Source organism: Stegodyphus dumicola, chromosome X2 (genome assembly GCF_044657685.1).
Source record: "Stegodyphus dumicola isolate Sdum_Otavi_A_Nest chromosome X2, ASM4465768v1".
Lineage (NCBI taxonomy): Eukaryota > Metazoa > Arthropoda > Arachnida > Araneae > Eresidae > Stegodyphus > Stegodyphus dumicola.
The window spans coordinates 179,739,052-179,766,929 of NC_140781.1; the positions used below are offsets into that span (position 1 = coordinate 179,739,052).

Below are 27,878 nucleotides of genomic sequence, written 5' to 3' on the forward strand. Positions count from 1 at the left end.
ATCTTTGGATTATGGTAACTTGGCGATTTTTTGGCGACCAACCCTGCTAGTTTTTGTTTGGATGCCATTTTGTTTTCACGAAGTAAAGGCATGTTTTTTTTTAACTCAACATTTCCAACATTTTTTTCCAACAATATACTAGCCGAATTACGCTTATGCTAGAACTTTTATGGAACAAAAGTGCTTAATCATGACGAAGATTAGGTGCGAAATTGGGACAAAGTGCAGAATCGCCCACTGCTTGCCGCGTTTTTACGAATTGCACATACACGGTATCATCCATGTACACGTCGACCTATTTTCACTTAAAAAACATCCCAGAATTGCACAAAAATGGCATTGCGCACACTCTTGACTTTATCCATGTACACTGCTAAAGTCCTAGCTAGTAACCTTTATCGCCTTACCAAAATGTCGCCAAACTACCTGTTACCATATTCCAAAGATTAGCCAACAAGATGTTTAGAAAAATAATCTAGAATAGTGAGATCATCTTCACAATTTCGTACAGGACGACTAATATATATGGAATTAAAGTCATTTGGATATTTAGGTATTCTGATAGCTTTAAATGGAGTCTCTTTAAGAGTAAAAGATATGTATTTCTTACATAAATGATACGAGAGGACAAAATTATTTGCATCATTATACATACCCCTCCAAAAGAATCGTTCGATAAGATTTCATATGTTTTCTGAACTCCCAGATGGGATATATGAGAAATTTCTCATATTCACAGGATTTCAATGCTAGTGAGACGACAACTAATTTAGCATTATTTCCTTTATTCAAAACAAACATAAGAAGCTTATTGAATCATTTATGAAGAAATTATGTACTTTTGTTGAATTAAGCAAGGAAGGATTTTTCAAAATGTTGGTAATTGCTGATTCACCTGGATCTAAAGTGAATTTGTGTTTCAAATAAGCATTGCAGTCTAATGATATAGTATGATAATAATTCCAAGGATATAAATTTAATGTGACCTCATCAGATATTCACCACATTTCAGGGAGGGGGAAGAAGGAGGAAAATTAATATGTGGATAAATAAAAATTCTAGTATCACGGTGCCAGCCTCATATAAAATAATGATGATCATTATGAAACTAACAGTATGGGAAGAGCTTGCGTATAAACCGATTTTTTTCGCCAACGGTAAATATCGCCAATCTGTAACACTGTGATCTGGCAATCTGATGTAAGTAGCAGAATTGAATTTTCACACTGTGTTTTTATTATTATTATTATATTTGCAGTGTTATTAAAATGGCAAGCACAATAAGATTTGATAACTGTAGCATTTTATCATTTTTACTGTAAGAATAGCATTTTATCAATGTTTAAAATGGGTATTTTGAAATTTTTATGTGTTAAATCAAAAACATTTGTTGAAAATTTAGATATTTCTTAATTTTTTTAATGAAATGTAATTCAGATTTTTTTTTCCCTCTGAAGAGGAAGATGGAATTCCAATCAGCTTATTTACATTTTTGGAATTATTTTTTTAAAATTTGTTGCTCTGAAAGTATGGGAGAAATTATTCAATGACTAACAAATTATTTGATTCAAATCCTTAGAATTATTTAACTTTATGCAATAACCATTCTTGAGAGTGAAATTTCCATTCAATTTAATTCACTTAAATTTTTGTACTCCCTAATTTTATGACAAATTTTCTGATGTGGCAAAATTACTTTTGAAGAACATCGAATAAATATCAGTATGTTTTATCCTTTAGAAAGCACACATATGCACCCCCTTAATAAAAAAGACCACTTACCTTGATTTCCATCATAAAATTATTTCCTTAATGCAAATTTAGAAAACTTATAATCATGCATGTTAAAAATTTATTGATAAGATCTTCACAATGCTAACGTATACACAAATACTTATTAATGATACTTTTGAATAACAAGCAAAAGTCACCATTCAATTTCACGAACAATTTCTAAAAATTTTGTGATTATGTCTAATTCTTTTGCTGCACACTGTTTCGAGAACATGTATTCTGCTAAATACAATGCAAAGTCTCCATTTTTTGTTATATTGGGATAGCTATGTTTTAATGTGCCGCCATGTACCTTCAAGTGTATTTGTGTGTGCTCCTCGAGAAATTCCATGTCTCTATTTTTTCCAGCAGCACAGAATCCTGTAAAAAATATTTAAGTATATATAAATATCAGAATTCAGTTACATACAAAATAAAAATATACTTGTTGCATGTAATGTTTTTACATTACGTTGATGCAAATTTAATTTGAATATTGTAATGTCAAATTAAAATTTAACTGCAGCATGTAACACTTGAACAGTTCTACAAATTTAAATTTAAAATCCTTGTGCTTAATGGTTCTCACTCTGCACTGTAACAAGATTTAAATCTTAATTTTTAATAGCCATTCATTCAAGTGATCAGGTGGCATGATTTCATATTCATAACTTATTTAATATGCTGAATTTATCTCACAGAAAATCTATTTTTCATTACACTTATCTGCTGTTATGTTTTTGCTCAATCATGCAGCATTGTCTTCTTTTTCCATTTATTATAAAAACCTATTTCAAACTGAAAAAAAAAAGGGGGGGAGAATGAGTTTATCTTCTTTTCTGTAAATGAAATAGAAGAACAAATACTCTATCATTCTTGTATAATTTCAGAAATTTATTTAACTTTAAAATCTAACGATTGCATACTTTCATGGACAAAATGCAGATTGCACATAACTTATCTGCAATATTTAACTAATTTCCAATTTATTACTGTTTTTATAAGCATACAGTAAATATTCTCTTATTTATTAACAATCCAGACGTTCTGAAAAGTTATATAAATTCGTATATACTCGTATGATCAGGCATAATATAAATGTTGCTCACCTTTGGAATTCTAAATATATCTGGTTTCTTGATTCCCAAGCTTTTGTTCTTCAGTCTAATAGTTTCATACTTACTTTTGCATCCAGGGACGAAACAGTTTCTATTCTTTCACTTTTCCATAATGAAAATTGATATCAAATCAATATTTTCGCTATTACTGTCTATGTCAAATACTACGGAAATACGAAAAGCTAACGACTTAGGCTTAGGGCCCGATTCATGACATTTTTAACCACAGCGTTAAGTGATTTTTACGGAATCACGTGGTACTCTGACGTCAGAAGTAGTTAAATCGCAAGTATTGGTATTCTCGTCAAAGCTAGCGTTAAATTTGACCGTTAAATTGACGAGACGGCTCTTAAAGTAAGGACAGGTCTGACCCTTCGTGTTAAATAAGCAGATGATTATATTTCCGGCAATAAACATGGCGGAAGGTTTTGCGTCAGTTTTAGCTGAAGCGTATTTGGATGAAATAAGTCGAATTTCTCTGCGTTGGCAGCGAATTTTCCGTGATCGAAGAAATGCGTTCGATTTACATACAGTATAGACAATGGGTAATTAATTATTGTCAAGATTAATGAATTCCGGAACCAGGAGAGCGTCGTTGGTGAGGTAAGTTCAGCTTCGTATTTTTCCATAGAATGTTAGAAAAATTACTCTTCGTATTTCTTCAGAATGTGTATTATTATTTCATTGTCACTTATTGACGATCAACTGATTGTATAAATACAAAATGAATTGCGGAATGTGCATGTGTTTGTGCAGTAAAATTATCGCCAATACTGTTTGTGATGTTTGTGGAAATTATTTTGATTAATTGATAGATGGCGCTAGCGTTGCGTGTTAACGCGACGCGACGTGCCTTCTGAATTTCCATAGACTCTCCACCGGCAGCTCGACAGATGGATGTCTGATGGTTCGCACACTATTTGATTAGGAACACTTCGGTTCCTATTTGATTTCGATTTTCGATTATGAAAGCATATAGATTTATTTGTCAACTGAACCACCATGTTTGATCTATGATCTGTAAATATTGTACATATTAAAAGTTACACTTTAAAAGTGATTGATGTCGATTTATGGATCTTAGAATATTTTGAAACGGCTGTTTCAAGAATTGGATTTAGCACGTTGCAAGTGTGCGAAGTCGGCAAAAAAGGTAAGGCTAAACTTTCTAATTTGTAGAGTAACTATGGCGGAAGAGTCTGTTGTTAAATTAAAATCGAAACGCAAAGTTATCAGGACCACCGTGTCCAAGATTCTAAAAAAAAATCGAATCGGAGTTGAATAAAGAAGAAATTGATACAAGTACATTAGAAGAAAATTTAGATCAATTAATCACGAAATCAAAAGCTCTGAGTGAGTTAGATGCTCAGATAGAGCGTGACTTGAAATCAGAGGCAGAAGAGTTTGAAACAGAAATTCTATCTTGTATCGAATACGAAGAGAAAATTCAGTTATGGCAATTCAGAGCAAATAAAAAATTGAAAGAATTGAATAAAGTAACAAATTCGGATAATGAAAACTCTCTTAACGAAACTAATTCTAAAATCGAAAGCAATAAATGTACGCGTCTGCCAAAATTAACCATCGCTAAATTCTATGGAGATTACACCCAGTGGACAAGTTTTTGGAACGCTTTCAAGGTAGCAATCCATGATAATGAATCTTTAACAAAAATCGAAAAATTTAATTATTTAAAATCGTACTTATGCGGCAACGCCGCAAACGCGATAGAAGGCTTTTGCATTTCGGAACCAAATTACGGTGAAGTTGTCGAAATACTTAAAAACAGGTTTGGCAGGAGAGATATAATTATAAACTCACACATGCAAAAACTCCTGAATCTTACCCCAGTAACCAAATCCAGTGACACTGTAAAACTTCGCAAACTTTGTGACACTATCGAAACTCAAATACGCAGCTTGAAATCATTAGAAGTCACACCGGAAAAATACAGTTATATGTTGATTCCAGCCATAATGAAAACTCTGCCATCTGATATAACCTTAGAATTCAATCGTAAAACGGATTCGTCATCCTTTTTTAATGTTGACGAATTATTGCACTTTATTCGTTTAGAATTGGAAAGTCGCGAGAGAAGCCATCTTTTGCTCTCCACTCATAAATCAGAAAGCACTTCCTATGTTTATAAAGAGAAGGGTGGGAAGGGGAGTATCGTTCATTCCACTTACCAGCTCTTGGCGCCGGTTAAAGAAAACAAAAATACTAATTGCTGTCTGTTTTGTAATACATCCAAACATGTTACTGAAGACTGTGAATCACTGACAATTGATGAGAAGAGAAATTTATTACGTAAACATTCCCGATGTTACCTTTGCCTGAAATTAAACCACCGCCTACAACAGTGTCGAATCGATCTCGTCTGCTTTAAGTGCAAAGGTCGACATAACCGTTCAATATGCTTTCGCGCTGAGAAAGAACGAAATGAAAAAAATAAAAGTATAGAAGATTCGCATGTTCTTTCAGCATTCTCACGCAGCAAAATTAAAACTATTTCACTTCAAACTTGTTGCGTAACACTTCGAACAACTACGCAGTCGGTTTTAATTAGAGCTCTACTGGATTCAGGTAGTATGCGTTCCTTCCTAAGAAAAGAAATCGCGGATAAATTGAAGCTTCCTGTTATTCGAACAGAGACTCTTTCGGTATTTACGTTTGGAAATAAAACACCCATTAGAAAAACATTTGACGTTGTTAAGATAAAATTACAGAACAAGGAAACACCGAATTTGAAAATCGAAATTGAAGCTCTCGTGACTGAACAAATTTCAAGTTCTGATTTACCACCTCCTAATCTGGATAGACACATTTTAGGCAAACAGTTAGAAGGTTTACAACTCGCAGATTCTTGAGATTGCAAAGAAAAAATTACTCTTTTGATAGGAGCTGATCATTATTATGATGTAGTAACTGGGAAACTTAAGCGTTTAAACAAACATTTAGTAGCTGATGAAACGTTATTCGGTTGGTCTCTGCTAGGTTACACTAAAGGTACAACGTACAATTCCACAGCCTTTAATATCGTAGTTGAGGAAGATATAATATCTGATCAGATGAAGAAATTTTGGGAGCTTGAAAGTTTAGGAATTAAACCTGAAAATGAATCATCCGACCCATTAGACAATACCATAATGGAAAAATTCGAATCGGAAATTTTATACAGAAATTCTCGTTACAAGGTTAGGCTGCCATGGAAGTCTGATAGAAAATATGAGTTACATGACAATAAAGCGATTGCGCTGAAACGATTTGAGAAACTTGTAAAGCGATTTCAGAATAACCCTGAACTCTTTTATTCGTATCAAACAGTTCTACAAGATTATTTACAACAAAACATCATTGAACCAGTTCCAGACACTGTTGATAGTGAATCTCAAATCACATTTTATTTGGCTCACAGAGAAATCGTTCGTAGTGATCGAACTACTAGTAAACTACGTATCGTATTCGACGCGTCTTCACATGGACCTGGTGAAATCTCGTTAAATGACTGCTTGCATATTGGTCCAAATTTGTATCCTGACATTCTTGAACTTCTGTTGGCCTTCAGGCTTCATCCTGTAGCATTTACAAGTGACATAAAGCAGGCTTTTCTTCAGATAGAAGTAGATGAGAAGGACAGAGATGTAACGCGTTTTCTGTTTACTAAAAACCCATTCGATGATCCACAAAATTTTATAACTTATCGGTTCACACGTGTGTTATTTGGCGTAAACAGCAGTCCATTTTTACTGGCTGCAACCATTAAACACCATTTGAAACAATATGAGAAAACCTACCCTGCCACTTGCGAATTTCTAAATGATCACATTTATGTAGATGACATCATTGGAGGACACCAAAACGTTGAACTTGCTTTCAATACCAGTTTAGAATGCGTCAGCATTTTTAGAGATGCTAGTATGATTCTACATAAATGGCACACCAATTCTCAAGAACTGCGCGAATTATGGATTAAAGAAGGTATTAAATCCGAGGAATCTAGTCATGTTTCGGAAGCTGGAAATCCTCCATTGAAAGTGTTAGGAGTCGCTTGGGACAACCAAAGTGACATAATTTACTTTGATGTAAAAAAATTGATAACATTTCTCTCAAAACAAGTTAATACTAAACGTTTCGTCCTACAAGCAATAGGACGAATTTTTGATCCTATAGGTCTATTATCACCGTTTGTACTTAGAGTCAAAATCTTATTGCAGCAAATTTGGACACTTTCTTTAGATTGGAATGATGAACTACCAGAAAATTTATGTTCTGTATGGAAAACATGGTACAAAGAAGTTTCCAATTTGGACGAAATCGGTATTCCACGATATTATTTTTCTGCAATCGGTGATAGTGATGTGGAACTATCTGAACTGCACTGTTTTTCTGACGCTAGCAAAAAATCATATGGTACAGTAGCGTATCTACGTATAATTTCTAGCAATGAACAAATATATACGGTTTTTGTTGCTTCAAAGACTAGAGTAGCGCCTTTAAAACCGCTCACCTTATCTAGGTTGGAACTAATGGGAGCTCTTTTGTCAGCCAAATTAGGCACTAGCATCAATAAAGTTTTGAAGTTACAACTTTCTTGTTTTTTCTGGACTGATTCGAAAATCACACTTTTCTGGATAAAGGACTGCGCAAAGAAATTTAAGCTTTTCGTTAAAAATCGTATTTAGGAAATACAAAATTTGACATCCCCAGAAAATTGGCATTATTGCCCCGGTAAATGTAATCCCGCTGATTTGGCTTCGAGAGGAGCTAAACTTCCAGATTTGAAAAACAATCCTATCTGGTTTCAAGGACCAGAATGGCTTAGAATGTCGTCTGAGTTGTGGCCTCGACAGAATGAAGAGAAACATGTCACTGAAGAAGAATTAGAATACCGCAAAAATATTAATGATATTTATGAATTTGTATGCACGGCAGTTGAAGAAAGGCTTATAGACATCTCAAAATATAGTAATTTAAGAAAATTGTTGAGAATAACTGGTTGGATGAAGCGATTCATTGGCAAAATTAGGAAAACAAACCATTTGACAGGTCCATTAACGACTGAAGAAATAGTGGATGCCGAAAATTATTGGATTCGATCTGAACAAGAACGTTTTTATCCCGAAGAAATTGAGTCTCTGAAGAAAGCGAATAAAGTCGAAAAGAAATCATCGTTATATCTGTTTAACCCATTTTTAGACCAGAACGGGATACTGAGAGTAGGTGGAAGATTAGAACATTCTAGTTTGTCACATGATGAAAAACATCCGGCAATTCTTTCAAGAGACTCCTGGCTAACAAATTTGATAGTAGAAAGTGCACATGTTAAAATGATGCATGGAGGAGTAGCAACAACCTTAGCTGAAATTTGAAGTCGCTTTTGGATCCCAAAAGGACGTCAATTTATCAAGAAAATAATAAACAAGTGTCTTATTTGTAAAAGATATTCATTGAAATCTGCAGACCAGACCACTTCTCAACTTCCAGAAGATAAAATCAATGAGACACCACCATTCTACGTATCTGGCATAGATTTTGCTGGACCGATTTACGTAAAAAACATCGAAGGAAGTCAAAAAGGCCTATGTAACATTATTTACATGCGCTCTCACTAGAGCCATACATCTGGAACTTGTACCGAATCTCTCTACAAATCTATGCCAGATACGTAGAATGGTGGTGTCTCATTGATTTTATCTTCTGGAAGTTGAGAAGTGGTCTGGTCTGCAGATTTCAATGAATATCTTTTACAAATAAGACACTTGTTTATTATTTTCTTGATAAATTGACGTCCTTTTGGGATCCAAAAGCGACTTCGAATTTCAGCTAAGGTCGTTGCTACTCCTCCATGCATCATTTTAACATGTGCACTTTCTACTATCAAATTTGTTAGCCAGGAGTCTCTTGAAAGAATTGCCGGATGTTTTTCATCATGTGACAAACTAGAATGTTCTAATCTTCCACCTGCTCTCAGTATCCCGTTCTGGTCTTAAAATGGGTTAAAAAGATATAAAGCTGATTTCTTTTCGACTTTATTCGCTTTCTTCAGAGACTCAATTTCTTCGGGATAAAAACGTTCTTGTTCAGATCGAATCCAATAATTTTCTTGACGGCATTCAAAAGATTCACATCTAGGAGAGGCAATTGTCGAGTAATTTATTTGGACAACGCGAAAACTTTTAAAAAGGGAAAAAAAGAACTCGAACATTTCTCTAAACTATTGTCGAATGAGAAATTCCAAGATTTTCTGTCGAATGAAAGAATCAGTTGGAAGTTTATAATAGAACGAGGGGCTTGGTGGGGAGGCTTCTACGAGAGATTAGTAAAATCAGTGAAAGAGTGCTTACGAAAAATTCTCGGTAAAGCTTTACTAACGTTTGAAGAATTGTCAACAGTTTTAGCACAAGTGGAAGCTGTTTTGAATTCTCGTATTTGACATATGTGCACAATGACCACAAGGAACCGTTACCACTAAAGCCAGTCAATTTTTTGATTTTTGGAAACAAAGATTCTATATTACCTATCAACTTTAATTCCATTGTTAAAGATGGCTCTACCAAGTCCTCTCTGACCAAAAGAAAGATTTATCAAGATTTATTGGTTAGGCAATTGTGGACTAAATGGAAAAAACAATATTTGATGGATCTTCGGACAGCTCATCAATTAAAAAATCCTAACGTTTATGATGATCTAAAAGTTGATGATCTTGTATTAATTGAAGGCAACAATAAGTGCAAACTTTTGTGGAATTGTGGTAGAGTGATAAACGTTTTTCGTGGTCGTGACAAGAAAGTTCGTTCTTGTGAACTAAAAACTGCTGATGGAATAATAATAAAACGACCAGTTCAATTATTATATCCTTTAGAACTTTAAAAAATTTTTTATTGTTTAATAATATGAATATGATTGAATATGTTTTATGCAATTGTTTATTTTGATAATTTAGTTTCATATGATTAGATTAAGAATAGTTTAAATTTACTGAGTGTCAAATTATATTTGATGATAACATACCTTTTTTAGAATTTAGTATAATGATTATAGTTTGAATATATTTTTTATTCATTTAATATACTTATTAATTGTTTTATAATTATATGTTAAAATACTTATTGCTATAAATTTGATTCTTGTTTGATTGATGTGAACTCTTGACAGAGTTCAGGTGGGGAGTGTGTGGAAATTATTTTGATTAATTGATAGATGGCGCTAGCGTTGCGTGTTAACGCGACGCGACGTGCCTTCTGAATTTCCATAGACTCTCCACCGGCAGCTCGACAGATGGATGTCTGATGGTTCGCACACTATTTGATTAGGAACACTTCGGTTCCTATTTGATTTCGATTTTCGATTATGAAAGCATATAGATTTATTTGTCAACTGAACCACCATGTTTGATCTATGATCTGTAAATATTGTACATATTAAAAGTTACACTTTAAAAGTGATTGATGTCGATTTATAGATCTTAGAATATTTTGAAACAATGTTTCTTTTACTATCGCAAATAGTTTATGCTGTTTGTAAAATTGTATCCTACATTTTATGTAAACTTTGTGCTGAGTTATCACAAAGGTTAAAAATGTGATGTGCCTTATTTTTATTTAATTTTACTGTAAGACTGATAATTTAAAGTAGCATTCTATTTTGATTCTAAAATATTGTCGCCAAATCTGTTAGTTGGCGCCAGTGTTAAAAACTTGATAGTGTGATCTAAATTATAAATAATTTTGTTTTTCTTTATAGTAAGATATATTATGTATTTTTTAGGAATTTTGAAGACGTTAAGTATTAATTTAAATATTCCACAAATTGTTTTGAGCCCATTATAATGCATCTAGTAGTAGATCTTCATGTTGCATTTTTAAGTATACTTACTTTAAATTTATTTAAATGTGTGAACAGGAAATATGTTTTAAGTAACTTTACAAAATTAATTCTATTTTCTTATAAAAATTAAAATTTATCAGAAAATTGCATTCTTAAAAGTGTGATTAAATTCATTTAATACATGGAACTGTTATTAAATACTAGTTCTTTAGAATTTAATGTTAAATTTCATGCATGCTTTTGTTAAATTTGCAAGTACATTTTAAAGAAAATCAATTTGTTCATAAATTTGTCGTGGAAGATCTCATGTTCAGCTAAATCAAATTTACTTTTGTGTGACCTTAAATTTGGGCACCGATAGTGAATTTGTTTTGGCATATTCATAATTTTGATTGGGAAACTTAGTGCTACTGTAAAAAAATGATCAACTGATTTTTACCTTATTATTGTAATGACTTGCAGGATTTTTCACAATGTGATGTTGCATACCTTTTACTCTTCTTTGTTATCAAATACATAAAAGAGTATATTCTTAATCTGATATTTCTTCTTTTATAAGAGTGTAATATATCATAATGTGATACTTGGGATTTTTTTTAGAGTACATAACAGTATTTTTTTTTGACATGCTAATAGAACCAGAGTATTTTATTTACTTGTTGCTTTAAATCAGATTTTAAATCAAGGCTATTTTTTTCTGCCTACTCAGTATGCACATAAAACTTACTTAAGCTATATTTTTAACAAGTTAATGAGATATATGTTTTAGGTTAGCTGCTTTAATAGAAAAAAAAACTAAACTAAAATGATATACCTTGAAACATTTTATTGAAAATAAGAATATCTTAGCAGTGTTGGCTAAAATTTATTCAGACCTTTTTTTTCCATTTATTTTGATATTTCCGTATACATTCATTTAAATAAGAATCCAGTAAAGTAAAATCATTCTATATAAAGCTGTTGATTTATAATAGAAAACATATCAAATTACTGCTGTATTTTAATAAGATTTCAATATAATGGAATGAATTGCACTACATTAAGAAAAAGAAAGTGAAAAAAAAATTCTGTTTTTGCATTATTTTCACTATCTGTGTTTTGCATATGCTTGTTACAAGAGGCCATAATCTATAGATCTGTAGCTAAATGATATTTTTATGTTTTTACATATGGAAATTAACTAATAAGAAGAACTGTGATCAGAGTCGTAGCTAGGGTTTTCAGCGCCCAGGGACAGCTGAAGATTTCGTGCCCCTACTGCTTGCCAAGGATGGAAAACATTTAATTCTAAAATGTCGTAACATCAGTTTGACGCCCCTTGGATTCTGCGCCCGGGGACAGATGCCCCCCTCTAGCTACGCCCCTGACTGTGATTTAAGCATTGCCCTTGCAGTGGTATAGATTGAATCTTATATAGGTTATGCAATTATCATTAAATATTCAGATAAGTGTACTATTAACAGCATATGTATGTTTTTTTCATCATTTAATGCATGTAAATTCTTACAAATTTATCAGTATTTTTTCTATGTGTTATAAAAAGTAGCTATCAATAACAAATAATTGATTAGTAAATAATATCTGCAAATTCCGTATGTAAAAGTATTATTTTTATTTATTTATGTACGTATTATTTTTTAATTTCGTTTTACCTAAATAAGGGTGAAAAAATGTTTTTGATGTGGAATTTTTACTCTACTAAATCTATACAATTTTTTTTTTTCCATCAGAGAACTGAAGTATATTTTACAGCATTTTGCACTTCAATCTGAGCATTATAATTTAAAGGTGCTTGTCTTGAACCAGTATTTAAAATCATAAAGCCTTTTCTGGAAATACATGCAAAATAACATTTTTAACCAGTTTGCTACAATAATAGATGTTAGATTCCATGTAAGCAAACTTCAAATAGCAGATTTAAAATAAAAAACATGCTTTATATGCAGACATGCTATTAATTTTTTTCAGAAGTTTAAACTGTGAATTTGCTAGATATATTAAAGCGCCAGCATGCACTTATGTATTCATCATGTAAAAATTTATTGACAATTTTAGGAAATTATCTGTTGATTCAGGAAAGCTTTAGAAACTTAAAAATTACTGAAGTTGTATTCATACCAATTTATACCCACAGCTTTAATGGCCTCTAAATAGTTTAACATGTAATGTAAATAAAAGTAATATGCTTAACTCCATCGGTACTGAAGTGCCATAGCTGAGAAATTAAGAATTATCATACAAATAGAGCACTGAGAGACATGTAATTTTTATATGACACATGAAATTACCTTGAATTCTAAAAGGAAAAAAGTTTAATAACTATGAAAGTATGATTATAAATCCAGTACAACCTCATAAAAATTTAAACATACAGCTGCGAGGAATTTATTGTCAAAAAATAGATTTTGAGATGCTTAACATTATGCATGTATTTAAAAGTAAAAATTGAAAATTCAGTAAAGAAAGTATTTTTAACTAATATACAAATGTGAAATATACTATATGAAAATGTTTTAGAAACTTTCAAAATAACTTAAATCATATGAGAAATTTGGCAGTTTAAGAAAAAATACAAGAAAGAAGCTGAACTGCAGAGAAAAGAAGGGGGACAAATCCACACATCTTTATATGAATGCAAAACATCGGAAGTTTGGATACCCTAGAATGTTAAATAATAACGTTTTAGCGAACACCGCTAAAGAGCCAAAAATGGCACCCCAAACTTGAAATACAACCCTAAAGCGTGGCTACAATATGAAGGCCCACGCTTGAACATGGCTGATGAGTCAACCTGTGTCTCTAGTAGCTGTAATATGATTGGCTTATTTTAACGAAGTTTCCCAACTCTCTAACGAAGGTTGCTTACCGTAAGGATTCCTCCGACGGTCGTTGTCACGAATGCCAATTTAACCAACAGTCCTTACGGTTACTGGAGCCGTGAAATTTAGCGGTCGTCCGTTAAGAGAAGATCGTTATTAACGCTCCTTGTCGTGAATAGGGCCCTTAGACTCTATAATTGACAGACAGACAGACAAAGTAGACAGATGTCTTGTTTTGCACCCGCTAAGTCTTTCTGCACCGATGGGCGAAAAATCAAGCATAGGTGCGAAGGAAAGGTATATAGAAAGAGGGGCAATTTCGTATTTGAGGAGAGTAAAAAGGAACTTTGTACATCTTGTACGAGTTCAAAAGGCCAGGAAGAAAAGATGGGACAAAATAAAATTTAAAATAAATGGCTCAAAAATAATAGAGGGAAAAAAAGGGCCTATAGAAAGAAAAGGAAAAGTAGAAAATATCCTAAAATCCGATTGTGTCCATGAGTGTAGTTAAAAGGAGAAGAAACTGTCTTCATTTACAATAAATAGTGTCTCACAGGTGTGTGTGTGTAGTGAGTGTGTTTGGTAATGGTGAATAGATGTGTTACTGGGGAAAAAACAAATATTGACGGTGTTAAAATGCTACGTATCAAGGTATTTAGCATGGAATATAAAATAATATGTATGCTTGCATCCTGAGATATCAACAAATGTCATCAAACAAAAGTATATATTAATTTAACAAAAGTAACTTATGCTACTTTCATTCTCAACATTTTCATACATTTTTCAAAAAACAGCAGCAGACTAACAACATAGAACCAAATACAATACAAGACCACAACCGCACACACACACACAATATATATATATATATATATATATGTGCGTAAATTACTGAGTATATGTATTAAAAACACAAATTAAACAGTATTTATTAATTTAACTATCATAATTTATTACTAGTTAATTTATGTTAGTATAACACAATGAGGCACACTGTTATTTATATATAAGCTCATAGTTCTAAGAATTCATTTAAGGCGGTGAAGAATAAACCATCTCTTACATATGGACATTTAACAGATAGCAAAGAACAGTATGAGAAAAAAATCGGTGAGGTATAATATTATTTAAAGGAGAAACTATATTCAAGCGATCTAAAAGAAAAGAGAATCCTGAAGATCCGAGAGGGAAATAGCGCGATGCCCAAATTTTCCATCTCATCCCCAAATTTTACCTCTCACGAGATTCCTAAAGGGCTTTGTAAGCGTTGACAGACGTGAACTGATAACGTTGGCGTCTGTTTGGAGTTGATACACAAAGGAAGCCACAAGCAATGAACAATTTCAAGTATTTTTAATGCTTTAAACTGATGAAAAATTAATATTTATTGATTTAAAGGCAGTTATTTATAGAAATTTGATTTAGTTTAGATGAAAGAAAAGTACTTATCTTAAAATTCCAGGCTGTTGGACTATATCCTTACATTGTCCACTGTTTTATTCTCGTCAACATCGGAGCCGAAATTCATTGGAATGATATAGGTGTTGTAGAAAAAAACATTTGTTCAAAGTAATTTAATTGATAATCACCAAGGAGAAAGGGAATTTTTTCACTTTTTTACGGAGCGCAGCGATCGTGCTGCCGCTTGCCTGGATGATCCGTTCCCGTCCCCACTCTATAATTGACCGACCTATTGCGAAGAGCAATGTTGCCTGTTCCAGAATTGCTCCCAAGGGCACTTGACATAAATAAATCCGGACGTGGAGAAAATCTCAGATGAGAAAACGGAGATAATGGGAAGAAGAGAAGTACCAAAAGGAGCAAAACAATCCAATCAGACAAGTTCGCAAAATGTGACGAGCGATCATAGCTTTCAAGGAGGACCCAAGACAATGGAAATCAATGACAACAATATGAGAAGATACACTACAGCAATACTTCCAATGACAAATTCAAATACAATTAAACAACATCAATCAATAGTGCTAAATACAACACAATACAAAACAACTATACAACACAATTTAAATACAATTATTCAACGAAGCTACAGAAGAACTTCAATCAAAATCAGATGCATTGGAAGTATAAATAGCTAACAATTGAGGATCTAAGTGAAAAAGTTGTCGTCTCCTCCCATGAATGTGTGACCTGCAAGTTATCTGACGCTTCTTTCTTCGAAGAGAATTTCATAATTAAAAACTTGGGAGTAATTAACAAAGTCACATTGCACAGCTTTGTTGAAGAATTTTTCATTAGATCTTCTGATGTAATCTGGAATCGTCTCAAGTTTTAAGTCTTTGTGTAAAAGTTTATTGCGGATAAGATAGTGTAAAAGCTAACGATTGCAGCGCCCTCTATAAATAATGCGACTAAAGTGGACCATTTTTGCCAAAAGTCGTAATACCAATTTCCCCTCCTTCTTTATACTCCGCCTTTTCCTTCTCCTCTTAACTACTATGGGCCATTTATTTTTAAATTATTTTTGTTCCAATTTTTCTTCCAGGCCTTTTGAACTCGTATAAAACAATACGAAGTTCTTTTTACTCTTCTCCGATCTACCAGAAGTCGAGTAAAAAGATGTTTCTACATCTTGACACTCGAAAATAAAACACGATCTGTGTGTGTGTGTGGAAACCGAAATTGCCTCCCTTTCTATATACCTTTCCTTCGCACCTTCGCACCAAGCTTGATTTTTCGCCCATCGGTGCAGAAAGACGTAGCGGGTGCAAAACAAGACATCTGTCTGTTAATACTAGTATAAGTGGTATAAGTTGGCTTTGGTCTGTCTGTCTGGTTTCGACAACCTTCCATGGTAATAGTTGTTTACTTGAACGGCGCACGTGGATAGTTTTAAAGCAGCGCTTTGTGAGATGTTATAAGCTGTCAAATTTGTTTCATTGTTCCATATATTACTGTGTATTTTAATTTTCGTGCTACACTATGGTGTTTTATTTTACTAGCAATGGTAAATATCTTCTTTATAACTGTTTTATTTAAATTTCTTCTTGATATATTTCAATTTTTTTTCAAATTCCGCTAGGGTTCTTTTTTTTTTTTTTTTTTTAACTCTTGAGACGCGGGAAAAGTATTTTGCCTCAATAACTAATTCATGTTACTGCACTGCATATAATGGTGGGCAGAATTTTCTTTTGCAGTTGTTTATTTGATTTGTCGATTATCTAACTGTGCGGTAATTTTATCCTTCCACTCAAAACAGCATCTGATGTTTGTACATTACAGCAATTGCTTGCGTCAATTAGACCCAGAAAAATGCCTTGTTAAATGTAAGTCTTAAGAAATAGATAAAAATACTTTAAAAGTTCTTCAATTTATCCAATTATTTATCAGTGTACAACATTGAAAATTGAAAAGTTTTTGTTATATGTATAAAATTAAATCTGATATATTTTTGAGCACAAAACAATCTAAAATATTTTAGACTATTTTTGCCCCCTTACCTGTGCATTTTTACTGCAACACTTCAGTATATTATCAATCATCTGAGGAATTTTTGTGGCCCTTTCAAAGTGTAGATAAGTGTAAAATATTTTGTTATTAAATATTGTTAATTCATTTTTCGTTTGGAAGGGCTTACCCTCTCAGTAAATTATTGCATTTTTATGTGTACTGTGGATCAGCGTTTCACAAGTTAGTTATTGCGTACTGATCTTGCAGAATTTAATGCATGATTGTTGAGTAGTAGCAATATTTGCTGTATGAAGTCTGTTCAGCAGTTCCTAAAATTTTTGCAAGTTCATTTCATGGCACAGCTTTAGTATTAGTCCTTTTGGTTGATCTTTACATTACGGTAACTGGTAGTTTGGTGACATTTTGGAGCGATAAATGAAAAATTATGATAACCTTGGTAACCATAAATACTGAGCTTCAAACATGCCGCCATTTCTGTCCACGTAACTTTAATGAATTTGATAGGTATCAGAGCTTTGATGGCAGGAAAGATAAATTGTGTGTTTTTCTTAAAGTTACTTTTGTGTTAGGAAAGCACAACATTTAAATTTTTTTTAAAAAAGCCAAATTTTTGATAGTTAAAACTGGTGCTTTTAATATTACATCACATGAGTCTTGACATTTTTTCATATGTCAACTCTGCATATTATTATAAACGCCACCCCCCTCCCCAAGGAAAAAAAAAGAACACATTTTCAGTAGCATGAGGTATACTCTTGGTGTTTCCTTTGCTAAGGAGATCATAATTACCATGGTCTAAAAATACTTGTATACCTCATATTAGAACTATAGGGATGTGTAATTGCATGAATTCATAGGTTCAAATCAGGTTTCATTATTGCTTTTATAACATTTTCATAATTTGTCTGACTATAAAAAATATAATGTTGCTTAGATTATGGAATATATTGCTCATAATTTAGAGTTCTCAAATTTTGTAAATCTTACAACCTAACAGCTGTATGTGAATAACCTTCACTGAGTATTATTACTTTTATTAATAGTATGTTGACATAACAGTTGACTTTTTATTTAAAATTTTATGCAAATTTTCTACATTACTTAAAAATTTTATCTAACAGAAATCTGAATTTTTTGTAATAAAAACTCTATAAAGAAGTAAGAGTACAATTTATATATAAAAATTTGACTACATGGGAAGCACTTAGATACTGATTTCAATGTCTTTAAATGTTATTATCATAAAGTTTAGATATATTCTTATTAAGTTAAGATATACTTTTATTCTATTATAAAGTTTAGATGTACAGAACAGAAGGCACACTTTGTGCTTACGACTCAGTCAACCACTTGTGGCATGATAACAATTAAGTTCAAATGTAAAATTTAAATTCAAATAAATTTGTAGCCCAAAGGCTGCACAAATCAATTTAATGCAAAGTTGGTTAAAAACTTAACTGGCATGGAATTCAACTATCAGCAATTATAATGCAAGGCTGAAGACTACAAATCTTTTCTTATCTAGCAACCTATTAATGTGGCCTCAAAAGGCAAAACACGGTTTGTTTTACAAAATAAAAACTTCATTTGGATTCTGGTGAGAAAACGGATGGAGGAAATTGACAGTAAAGATCCCAAGCATAAAATAACTCTGGTTACAAAATAAAGGAACATTACAATATACTTTGTTCCCTGATTAATTATTCAGTACATGAAATAGTGTAATGCATTTTTGTATTTAGTTTATTTAAATGCTTTCCAAAACTGACAGGATTTTGCAAACATATTGACCACATTTTTCGACCTATAGATGCAACACTTCTCTTCAGAAGTAAGATTTAGAATTAAGAAATAAGAAAATAAGAGAGAATTATGAATAGAAAATAAATACATATGCTGGCTAGCAGAAGAAGGATGCCTTCATAAAGTACTTTTTAAGAGAAACTGGCTCAGATTCACATTACATCTACGGAAAACTACTAAAACTCCCATATAGCCAGCCTGAACTACCACTGTTCAGTTGCTAATCACTTCACCACTAGTGGATTCCAATGACTGTTCGAATTTTTCACAGAAATTATCATTTACAATGATTGTTGTATTATTACCATTGGTACAAAATTTACTCATTATGATAATTTAATTTTAGCTTTTAAATTATAATCATAAATTACTTGTAATAAATTGAGGGATTAAAAAATACACACTTCTTAATATTTTTACCATTTACAAAATTTAATCATAAAAAATATTTCTAACACTGGTACAAAACTTGCCCATTATAATTGAATTTGATTTCCTTCAGTTTGAAATATTTTTTTATTTTTTTTTAATAACAGCATCTAAGAAACTAAAGTAACATATACTAGTTTGAAATGCATTTTTTAACCTTTTGTAAATTTCATTATTCATAAACATAAAAATTAACCTTTTGTAAATTTCATTATTCATAAACATAAAAATTAACCTTTTGTAAATTTAAAATATTAGCTGAGTACTAATATAATAAAATATAAATATGAACTAACTACTTAAAATATTAATGTTTAATACATTATATTTTGTAATTAAAAATATTAACATTTTGTAAATTTCATTACTCATAACATAATTGTCATAAATTCATTTACAGTAGTGTTTCAAGAATTTATCATAGCAGTACTTGAAATATTGAAAATTAGAGAAAGACTGTTTATTCTGATTAAGAGCTTATTTTTTAGGATTGTTATTTAGTCTTGATCGGGTTTTGTTGACAATCCGCCATTTTTTTCCGATCTTCAAAACCGGGTCTACCTTGGCGACCGAAGTTTGTCGCCAAATAAAAAAATCGCCAAAAGGACCAATACTAAAGCTGTTCCCATTTCATTGATGTCCAGCTCTTGTCCAATGGTAATTTATTTAATAACATGCCTAGGGTCTTGTTACCCTTTAGTTTATGTAATCAGTTGTTTCAGTAGTAAACTGATGTATAAGTATTGTAGCTTTCTCAGTTGACAATAGTTTAACAGTTAATGCACTTATTACATGTTTCAGTGTTGAAACATCGTGAATTAATAATAATTGTGAAAATGTAGATTTTGTGCTGAAGTAAATTATCTTCCAATAATTTTTATTAGAAAATAATGGATTTTTAAAGTTATCAAACCACCTTCCAAAGTCTTTTCAGTATGTGAATTAAATGTGAAATTAATGCAAAATAACATGAATGCATTTTAAACGTTTTAGAGTCCATTAGTGGAAGCTATGTTTCTTGTTGCCTCATTTATGGAATTTGCACGTTATTTGTATGGGCATTATCGTCCACATTATTTGTAGGCATAATTTCAAGAAAAGATAGCATATAATAAAAGTTTGTTATTAAGTTGTGAATTTAAATTAAAAACAACTTTAAGTAAATTCTAAAAATAATTCATTATATATGAAGTACTCTGTTTGGCCACTGCTGATGCACAACTGGCATTTTGCTGAAACCTGACCTGTGCAGCTAGAAAACTATACTGATGACATGTAACCTAGAAACTTGGAAGATGTTTTTTATCTCTTAGTGATAATGCTTTTTACCCTATTTGATAACTTGGTACAAATATGTATGCAGTAGTGTAGCTAAAGAGAGGGACTGCATTTACTGCATGAAATATTATTTTATAGGGGTTAGTCGTATAGATCTTTGAGGCAGGTGAAGAATAATGAGATTCTGTATTGTCGTATGGAGTTAAATTGAGAAGAAAAATAGTGCTGGTACTTGTGTGTTATCGTAACCACCGTAGTAGAAGTTGTCAAATTTTCAGAAAGTGCAACACTCTGACAACCATACTCATAACAATCCTTCAGTCAAAAAATGACAGCATTTTTTTCATGCATTTTTTTTTTTTTTTTTTTGTATTCCAACAGCTTTTATACACAAATCGTGATATTTTATGTCTTAAACTTAATTGTAAAATATGCGCTAGTGGAATTTACCAGAAATTGTGAAATACTATAGAAGAAACTGGTAAAATTTCTTCGGAATTTTTGTTTATTATTGAGTTTTGACACAAACTCTCTAAAGGGAGCCATTAGGATATGCGTTTGGTATATATGGGTACTCTTCGATTATTAGGACCAGATTCAAAAGTTGTATGTACATACACACACAGACATGTATGTATGTACATATATACATCCATATATGAACAGATCCATCCATCAATGCATACATACATTTCTGCACCTGGTCCTGATAACAGAACAGTCTGTATAGCCAATGTTAGGGGAGTTTGTACAATCTTTGCAGTTCTGAGATATTTTTTTAAGTGTAAATGGATTGCTGTGTACTTGAGGAGAAGAATACTATAAAAAAATACAGAAAGATTTAGAGAAAAATGTTTTATATTTTTAACATATCACATAATACTTATTTAATATTTAAATTTTAAATTACTAAATTATGTTTCCTTTTCAGATGTTGATAATATTTGCCGACTTGCAATAAATATTGATAGTTTGGGAATCCGTAAAAAGAGAAGTCGTGAATACCACCAACTTGCACCCGATAAGTAACTTATACCTTTTTATCTATAAACCTTTTTATCTGTAAAAAATCACCAGATTGCGCCAAGGGGGGTTGCGTTAATGTGCAAGTACCATAGCTTTTAGTTTGGACAAAGTATTCAAAGAAACCACAATGAGATTTGAACAGCTACATACTCTTCTTATTCTGTTGAAACTTTTGAATGAAAATTACAAATATTAACTAAATTAGGATCATGGTAATGTTAATGTTAATAAGAAAGAATTCCTAATTAAGAGAAAAGTATTGCAAGAATTTTATTTCCATTATTGCTAGGGAAGCAAACAGGAACGTGGAAGTGTGTTCCTTTTGAATATTTGCAGGTTATTCTTAAATACAGTCTTCAGTTCAGATTTGTCCTGCAATTGCTATAAGTGTTGCTTGTTCTGAGTAGTGTTTTCTAAATAAAATCACTTAAGAATTATTTAAGACCTTTAACTGTTTATTTTGTAAAAAATTTTAAAATTTATCTCCAGAAATAAATGCTCAATTTTAATTTATTTCCCTATATGTTATTTTTTCATTTTTTTCATTATTTGTCTATCAAAAAGGGTAGTAAACTCAAGGACCATCCCTTCTGGTTAAAGCTCTAGCTATGCCATTGTGTGTATATTCTTGCTTAAGGTCATATCTTTTGCGATTGGACAAAAATTTTGGCTAATCTTTGGAATATGGTAACAGGTAGTTTGGCGACATTTTGGTAGGCTATAAAGGTTAATAGGACTTTGGGAATAATGTGAGAAGTACTCAGTTCCGATTACGCATTGTGTGAGGGAAATGAGAGATCATGAAATATGTCATGTGACATTTATGGACGAATTACAGATCTTTAATTGGAAAAGGGGGTAAATTTGGATAAATATCTGCAGTAGTTTATAGCATTTTGTATTTAGCTTCATTGTGTGTTGTGTGAAAGAGTGTTGATTAATTTTTGGATCCCATGGTGCTATCTAAAGTGAATTCTAAATTTTTATTGCGTTTATCTGATAATCCAAAAGAATTGCTTGAATGGTGTACGAGTGTAGGATTAATTGCGGATAAGTATGAATGTCCAACATGTGGGAATGAAATGAGATTGTGTGAAAGGAAGGATATTACAGATAAATTTGAATGGCGGTGCAAGAAATCTGGTGAAAATGGGCATTTTGTGAAACGGAGTGTAAGGAAGGGTATGTGGTTTGCTGAAAGTCGTTTGAGTATGGGTGAAATTTTATTAATTTCTTATTACTGGGTGAATAGACTGCCAGTTGACTACTGGATTATTGAATCTATAAGAAAAGTTTATCTGCCATGCAATCAAGATTCTGAAGAAGATTAGGTAAGTTAGTATTTTTAATCATTTGAGGATATTATTTTTATGCATGTAAGGAATAAATAAATTAATATGGTATTATTGGAAAATTGTTATTAGCAATGAATTAGTTGAAAGTAATTAGGATTGTAAGCTAATTTTTATTAATTTAATGTATGTGCTTATTTATATTTTTAAGTGGTGTTTTTTAATTTAATTATATTTTAATTTAATGATCGTGATTTTGTGAGTTATATGTTTGTAGTATTTTAGAATACGTTTGAGTAGAAGTAAATGTTTATTGAAAGAATTCAAATATTTGACACTAAGTATTTGGAACCATTTTTAATGTTTGCATTATAAATTTACAGGTGACGTTTATAATAGATAATTTAGAGGGAAAAGTTTTTGGATATGTTATTTATTTTATACGTGCAAATGTTCATCCTTGGAAAGGGTATATACTTTTCCACGATCAGGTAATTTCATATATGTCCTTTTTACCGAATTTAAAGGTTCACAAAATTTTCCTGCATTTTCGCGAAATTTTTCTAATTTATGAGAAAAAAGCAGTGTATATGGGTATAGTGAAGAGTGTGCGCAATGCCATTTTTGTGCAATTCTGGGATGTTTTTTTAAGTAAAAATAAGTTGACGTGTACATGGTTTAATTATATTTTAATTAAATGATAGTTATTTTGTGAATTATATGTTTGTAGCAATTTCGAATACGTTTCAGTAGAAGTAAACGTGCATGGAAATAATTTAAATATTTGACACTAAGTATTTGCAACCATTTTTAATGTTTGCGTTATAAATTCGTTGGTGATGTTTATAATAGATAATTTAGAGGGAAAAGTTTTTGGATATTTTATTGATTTTATACGTAAAAATGTTCATCCTTGGAAAGGGTAGATATTTTTTCGCCATCAGATAATTTCATATATGTGCTTTTTACCGAGTTTAAAGATTCACAAAATTTTCCTGCATTTTCGTGCAAATTTTTCTAATTTATGAGAAAAAAGCAGTGTATATGGATAAAGTCGAGTGTGCACATTGTACAATTCTGGGATGTTTTTTAAAGTAAAAATAAGTCGACGTGTACATGATTATTGTGTATGTGCGATTCTGAAAAACGCGGCAAGGAGTTTGCGATTCTGCACTTTTTCCCAATTTTGCAGTTAATATTTGTCATGATTAAACAGTTTTGTTCCATAAAATTTCTAGCATAAGTGTAATTCGGCTAGCAGATTGTTGGAAACATGTCTTTACTTCGTGAAGACAAAATGGTGCCGAAAAAAAAAGTAGAAGGTTGCTGTAGCAGAGTTGGTCGCCAAAGTTTCGCCAAAAAATCGCCAAGTTACCATAATCCAAAGATTAACCAAAATTTCTTTCCTAAAAACTGTATTATGTGGTCATTCACTGTAATAAAGGGGTAAAAAAATCTTTCGTTCCAAAACTCAAAAATAACCTTAAAAGTTCCAAATACACTGTTATAGAAAAAGTAGAGAAAAGATCCTCAATTTTTAAAAGACTAGCTTGTAACAAATGGGGAAGCTCACAGACTACCCTAAATAAAACTTACAATACTTATATTAAACCTCTTTTCAAATATGGAAGTGTGGTGTTAATCTCTGCTACATAAGGAACGATTGACTCTTTGGAAAGAGTCTAAAGCAAAGCTCTTCGAATTAAACACAGGAGCGGTGAAAACTACCCCAATTACAGCTATGCAAAGCTATACTTCCAACCCACCAATTGCTACTGAAATCAAGAAACAAGCAGTTGGTACATTCGTTAAAATGAAAGCGTTGGATGAACGAATGCAAATAAAATATTATGAAGACTCAAATGTCTTCCCTAGAGGCTTGTGAGAAATTATTACAAGAAATGGATGAAAACAAACCAATGAATTGTAACAAGGTCATGGTTAATCCACTTGAATATACAGATTTCAAATACCAGCTATATATATATGACTTGGGAATAAAAAAACATTCCTGATGCAATATTAAAATCAAACACATTATGTATGTTTTATGAACAATACCCTGAACCTGAATGGACTAGAGCATATACTGATGGCTGTGAAATACAACACTGGGGCTGGTGTATACAGTAAACTTTCTCAATGTATTCCTGTGGGACACTTCATGTCGAATTTTGATGCAGATATTCTTGCAATCTCATCGGCTCTGAAAAATCTCAAGATAAAGATTGATTGTTTCCTTAAGCAGTTTTTCTAGTTGATTCCAAAGCAGCCATCCGAGCTGTAGTTAGAAATCATAACACAGATTATCTCAGAAATAAGACAAACTTTGAACTTTCTTTATAAAACACAACAAAACAATTGTTTTTCAATGGACCACTTCACATGTAGGTATTGACAGTAATGAAAAGGCAGACTAACTAGCCAAGAGAGGAACACTTGTGCTACAAGACATTAAACCATGTCATCCAGAGTCACTTAAAAAGCATATTTTTGAGAAATCAATGGATACTCTTAAATCTGACCTGGCAGCAAAAGTAACAGGCAAATCCTGGGCTAACATTCAAGACGCATGGAAAAAGTTTTGTCAAAAACCCCATAAAGAGGTTGTAGCAAACTGCAAACAGGTCACAGTTGCATGGCACATTATCTTAATAAAATTGGCATCCTTCCATCTAGTATATGCCAAATTTGCAATTTGGGCATCATGAATGCAGAGCATCTTCTTATATGCCCAGTCTCAATAGTCTCAGAAACGTGGTAAGATGAGTAAACTGTCTTGGAATACCAGAGCCTTTCATGAACTAATTGTAAAGACTACATCTCTTATGTTCCTTTCCTTGTTTAAATTTTTAACTTTTTACTTTTGTTCCCATGTTCATTTATTCCGATTCTTACTTTATAAATGTTTGTTCATTTTTATTATTTATCATTGCTCATGTGTGATACTTGAGCTGTTTTATATGTTTGGATTGATATTTCCAATAAAGCCATATGTAACAACAATTCCAAACAATGTCAGTTTTTATTAAATGAAATTCTTTTTATTAAGGTTCTTCAAATTATAGTGTCAAAATTTTTATCGTTTTAAAAATTAGAAATATTTGGTTGATAATTTTGTATCATAAAGAAAGAAAGTATTTTGAAGCAATTTGTTTTTATCTGTAACTACAGCAACAACCCTGCTAAAAGGCTGAGTGGCTAGTGCCAGGAAATGCTTTTAATTCAAACCACATTTAATTTCTGACAACTGAATTGGCTTGCTCTGATAAGGTGGATATTTATATTACACATGCAAGAAACATTGTCATGGTTTCTTCAGTGTGTAATATAAATATGTGCTAATGCCATTAGAAAGACCTTCACAAACCAACAGTGCATTTAAACAGTGTACTAATGGCATCCCAACTACAGAGGTAAGAAGAAGAAAATGTAGCATACACCATCGTCCCAACCAGAGACTGGAAAATAACTGCATACGTTTAAAATGAAATAGATTTGTTCTTATGCTGTTGGATGCTCAGAAAAACTAGAAGTATCAAGCACTTACAGTTTAAGCTTCCACAGGCACATTAAATTTTGTATGTAAAGTTATTTATATTTTTCGGCCTATTACAGTGGTGATTAAGATCCATATACAGCCAGAAATGAAAATGAGAAAGTAAAGATTTTATAATTTTCAGCTTTGTGAAATGTAGACTCATTATCGTTGTAAAATTTTGTTTCAAAATAGATGATTATATAAATTTAAAACTTTTAAGACTGTATAAAGTTTATGTGAGTGAACTTCTTGTCTGAGCAGACTTCTGGAATTCCAGTCATTTTGCGCTATGTTGCCCCCTATATCTTGTTTTTGACCAATTTGGTCCACTCTGAATAAAGTGATTGTTTTTCAGGCTGTAAAACTGATGGCAGCACATAAACTGTAAAGTGGCACAAGCCATAGTATAGATCATAATTAAAATTGAGCTCTGAATAATTTGGGTTAATCCTAGCCAGCCTAGGTTAGTTCGATTCACAATGAACACACCATTTCTTGGAAAAAAGAAGCATAGTGTGGACACATGACTGTAGGGCTCTTTCTGAAGATCTCTTAAGATTTAACTTGCTTCCACAGAATCACAGCAGAAAGAACGTTTGATTATGTGGGTCATATTATAAGACAATATGGAACATTCTTAAATAGCCTAGATGCTGTGTAAATTGTAAAATGTTATTCTTGCTTAAACAAAAACAGGTAGCAAATTTTGGGAGCAGAAAATCCCTCTCTATTGGTAAAGGTTTTGGGTTTAATCTATTGAATAGCTAGACAACTTAGCAAAATTCTTTACATTTTTGCAATTCCTCTGGCTAGCAATTTCTCATTTCTATCAACCGCTTTTATATGTATACATTAGATTTTAATAGAATACTTGAAGAGTTAAGTGAAACACCATAGTCTTTATTAAATTGGCTATGTCATCATACTGAATCTTCAACTGTTAGCAAAGAAAAATTATTAAAATTATATTTCCAGAGCTTAGCCCCTGGGGAAAAAAAAAAGTTTTGAAAATATACGTATATGCATGTGTGTGAGTGTTGCATGCATTAATACAGTCAAAAGTCCTTAATCCGGGCTCGTCGGGACTTCGGCGATTCCGCATTATCGGTTTTTCCGTGTTATAGATCATCAATTTAAATCTGGTAAGATGGCATGCAGAAATTATAAAATTAAACATATGAAACCGTAATTTATGAAATAAAGAGCAATTATGATCTAAAGGGTATCAAAATTTACAAGAAAAAAAAGCTTTATATTTATTTGTTTACTTTATTAAACATTTCTTTCAACGCACACATGCGTAAAGCATACATTACGCATAGTCGAAATTAGAAAATTGCAACCAGAAAACTATTTGATGTATATTCGTGATATTTATAATGACGAGGAATTTGATTTAAATCATATCAAAGACAGAGTACATCGAGATGAAATACTACGTTTAGTAAGGAATTATAAGCCGAATAAAATAAAAACATCTGCCCTGAAGAAAAGGATGTACCTTTATCTATTTTTGGCAGCAATTCCACTTTTT

The 27,878-nt window shown here is 31.9% G+C and overlaps 1 protein-coding gene and 1 long non-coding RNA gene across 5 annotated transcripts in view; one reads left to right on the top strand and one right to left on the bottom strand.

The window, feature by feature from the left end:
• Positions 1–1,835: 1,835 nt before the first annotated feature.
• On the bottom strand, positions 1,836–3,483 carry LOC146992986 (uncharacterized). Its single transcript, XR_015039280.1, has 2 exons — positions 2,883–3,483; positions 1,836–2,154 (listed from the first exon to the last, which is right to left on the bottom strand). It is a non-coding gene; the product is annotated as an uncharacterized LOC146992986 (long non-coding RNA).
• Positions 3,484–16,325: 12,842 nt separating this feature from the next.
• LOC118188582 (coiled-coil domain-containing protein 25) overlaps positions 16,326–27,878 on the top strand; it is a 56,997-nt gene continuing 45,444 nt past the window's right edge. The window contains exons 1-2 of one of the 4 annotated variants that reach the window (XM_085809641.1): positions 16,334–16,511; positions 21,417–21,510. Coding sequence is in view for 2 of the 4 variants with exons in the window: in XM_085809639.1 (XP_085665765.1) it covers positions 16,770–16,830 (61 nt within the window). In the remaining 2 variants the exon portion in view is untranslated. Of the gene's footprint in view, positions 16,512–16,648; positions 16,831–21,416; positions 21,511–27,878 lie in introns of those variants that run through there. The other 3 variants (XM_085809642.1, XM_085809640.1, XM_085809639.1) reach the window with 3 other exon arrangements.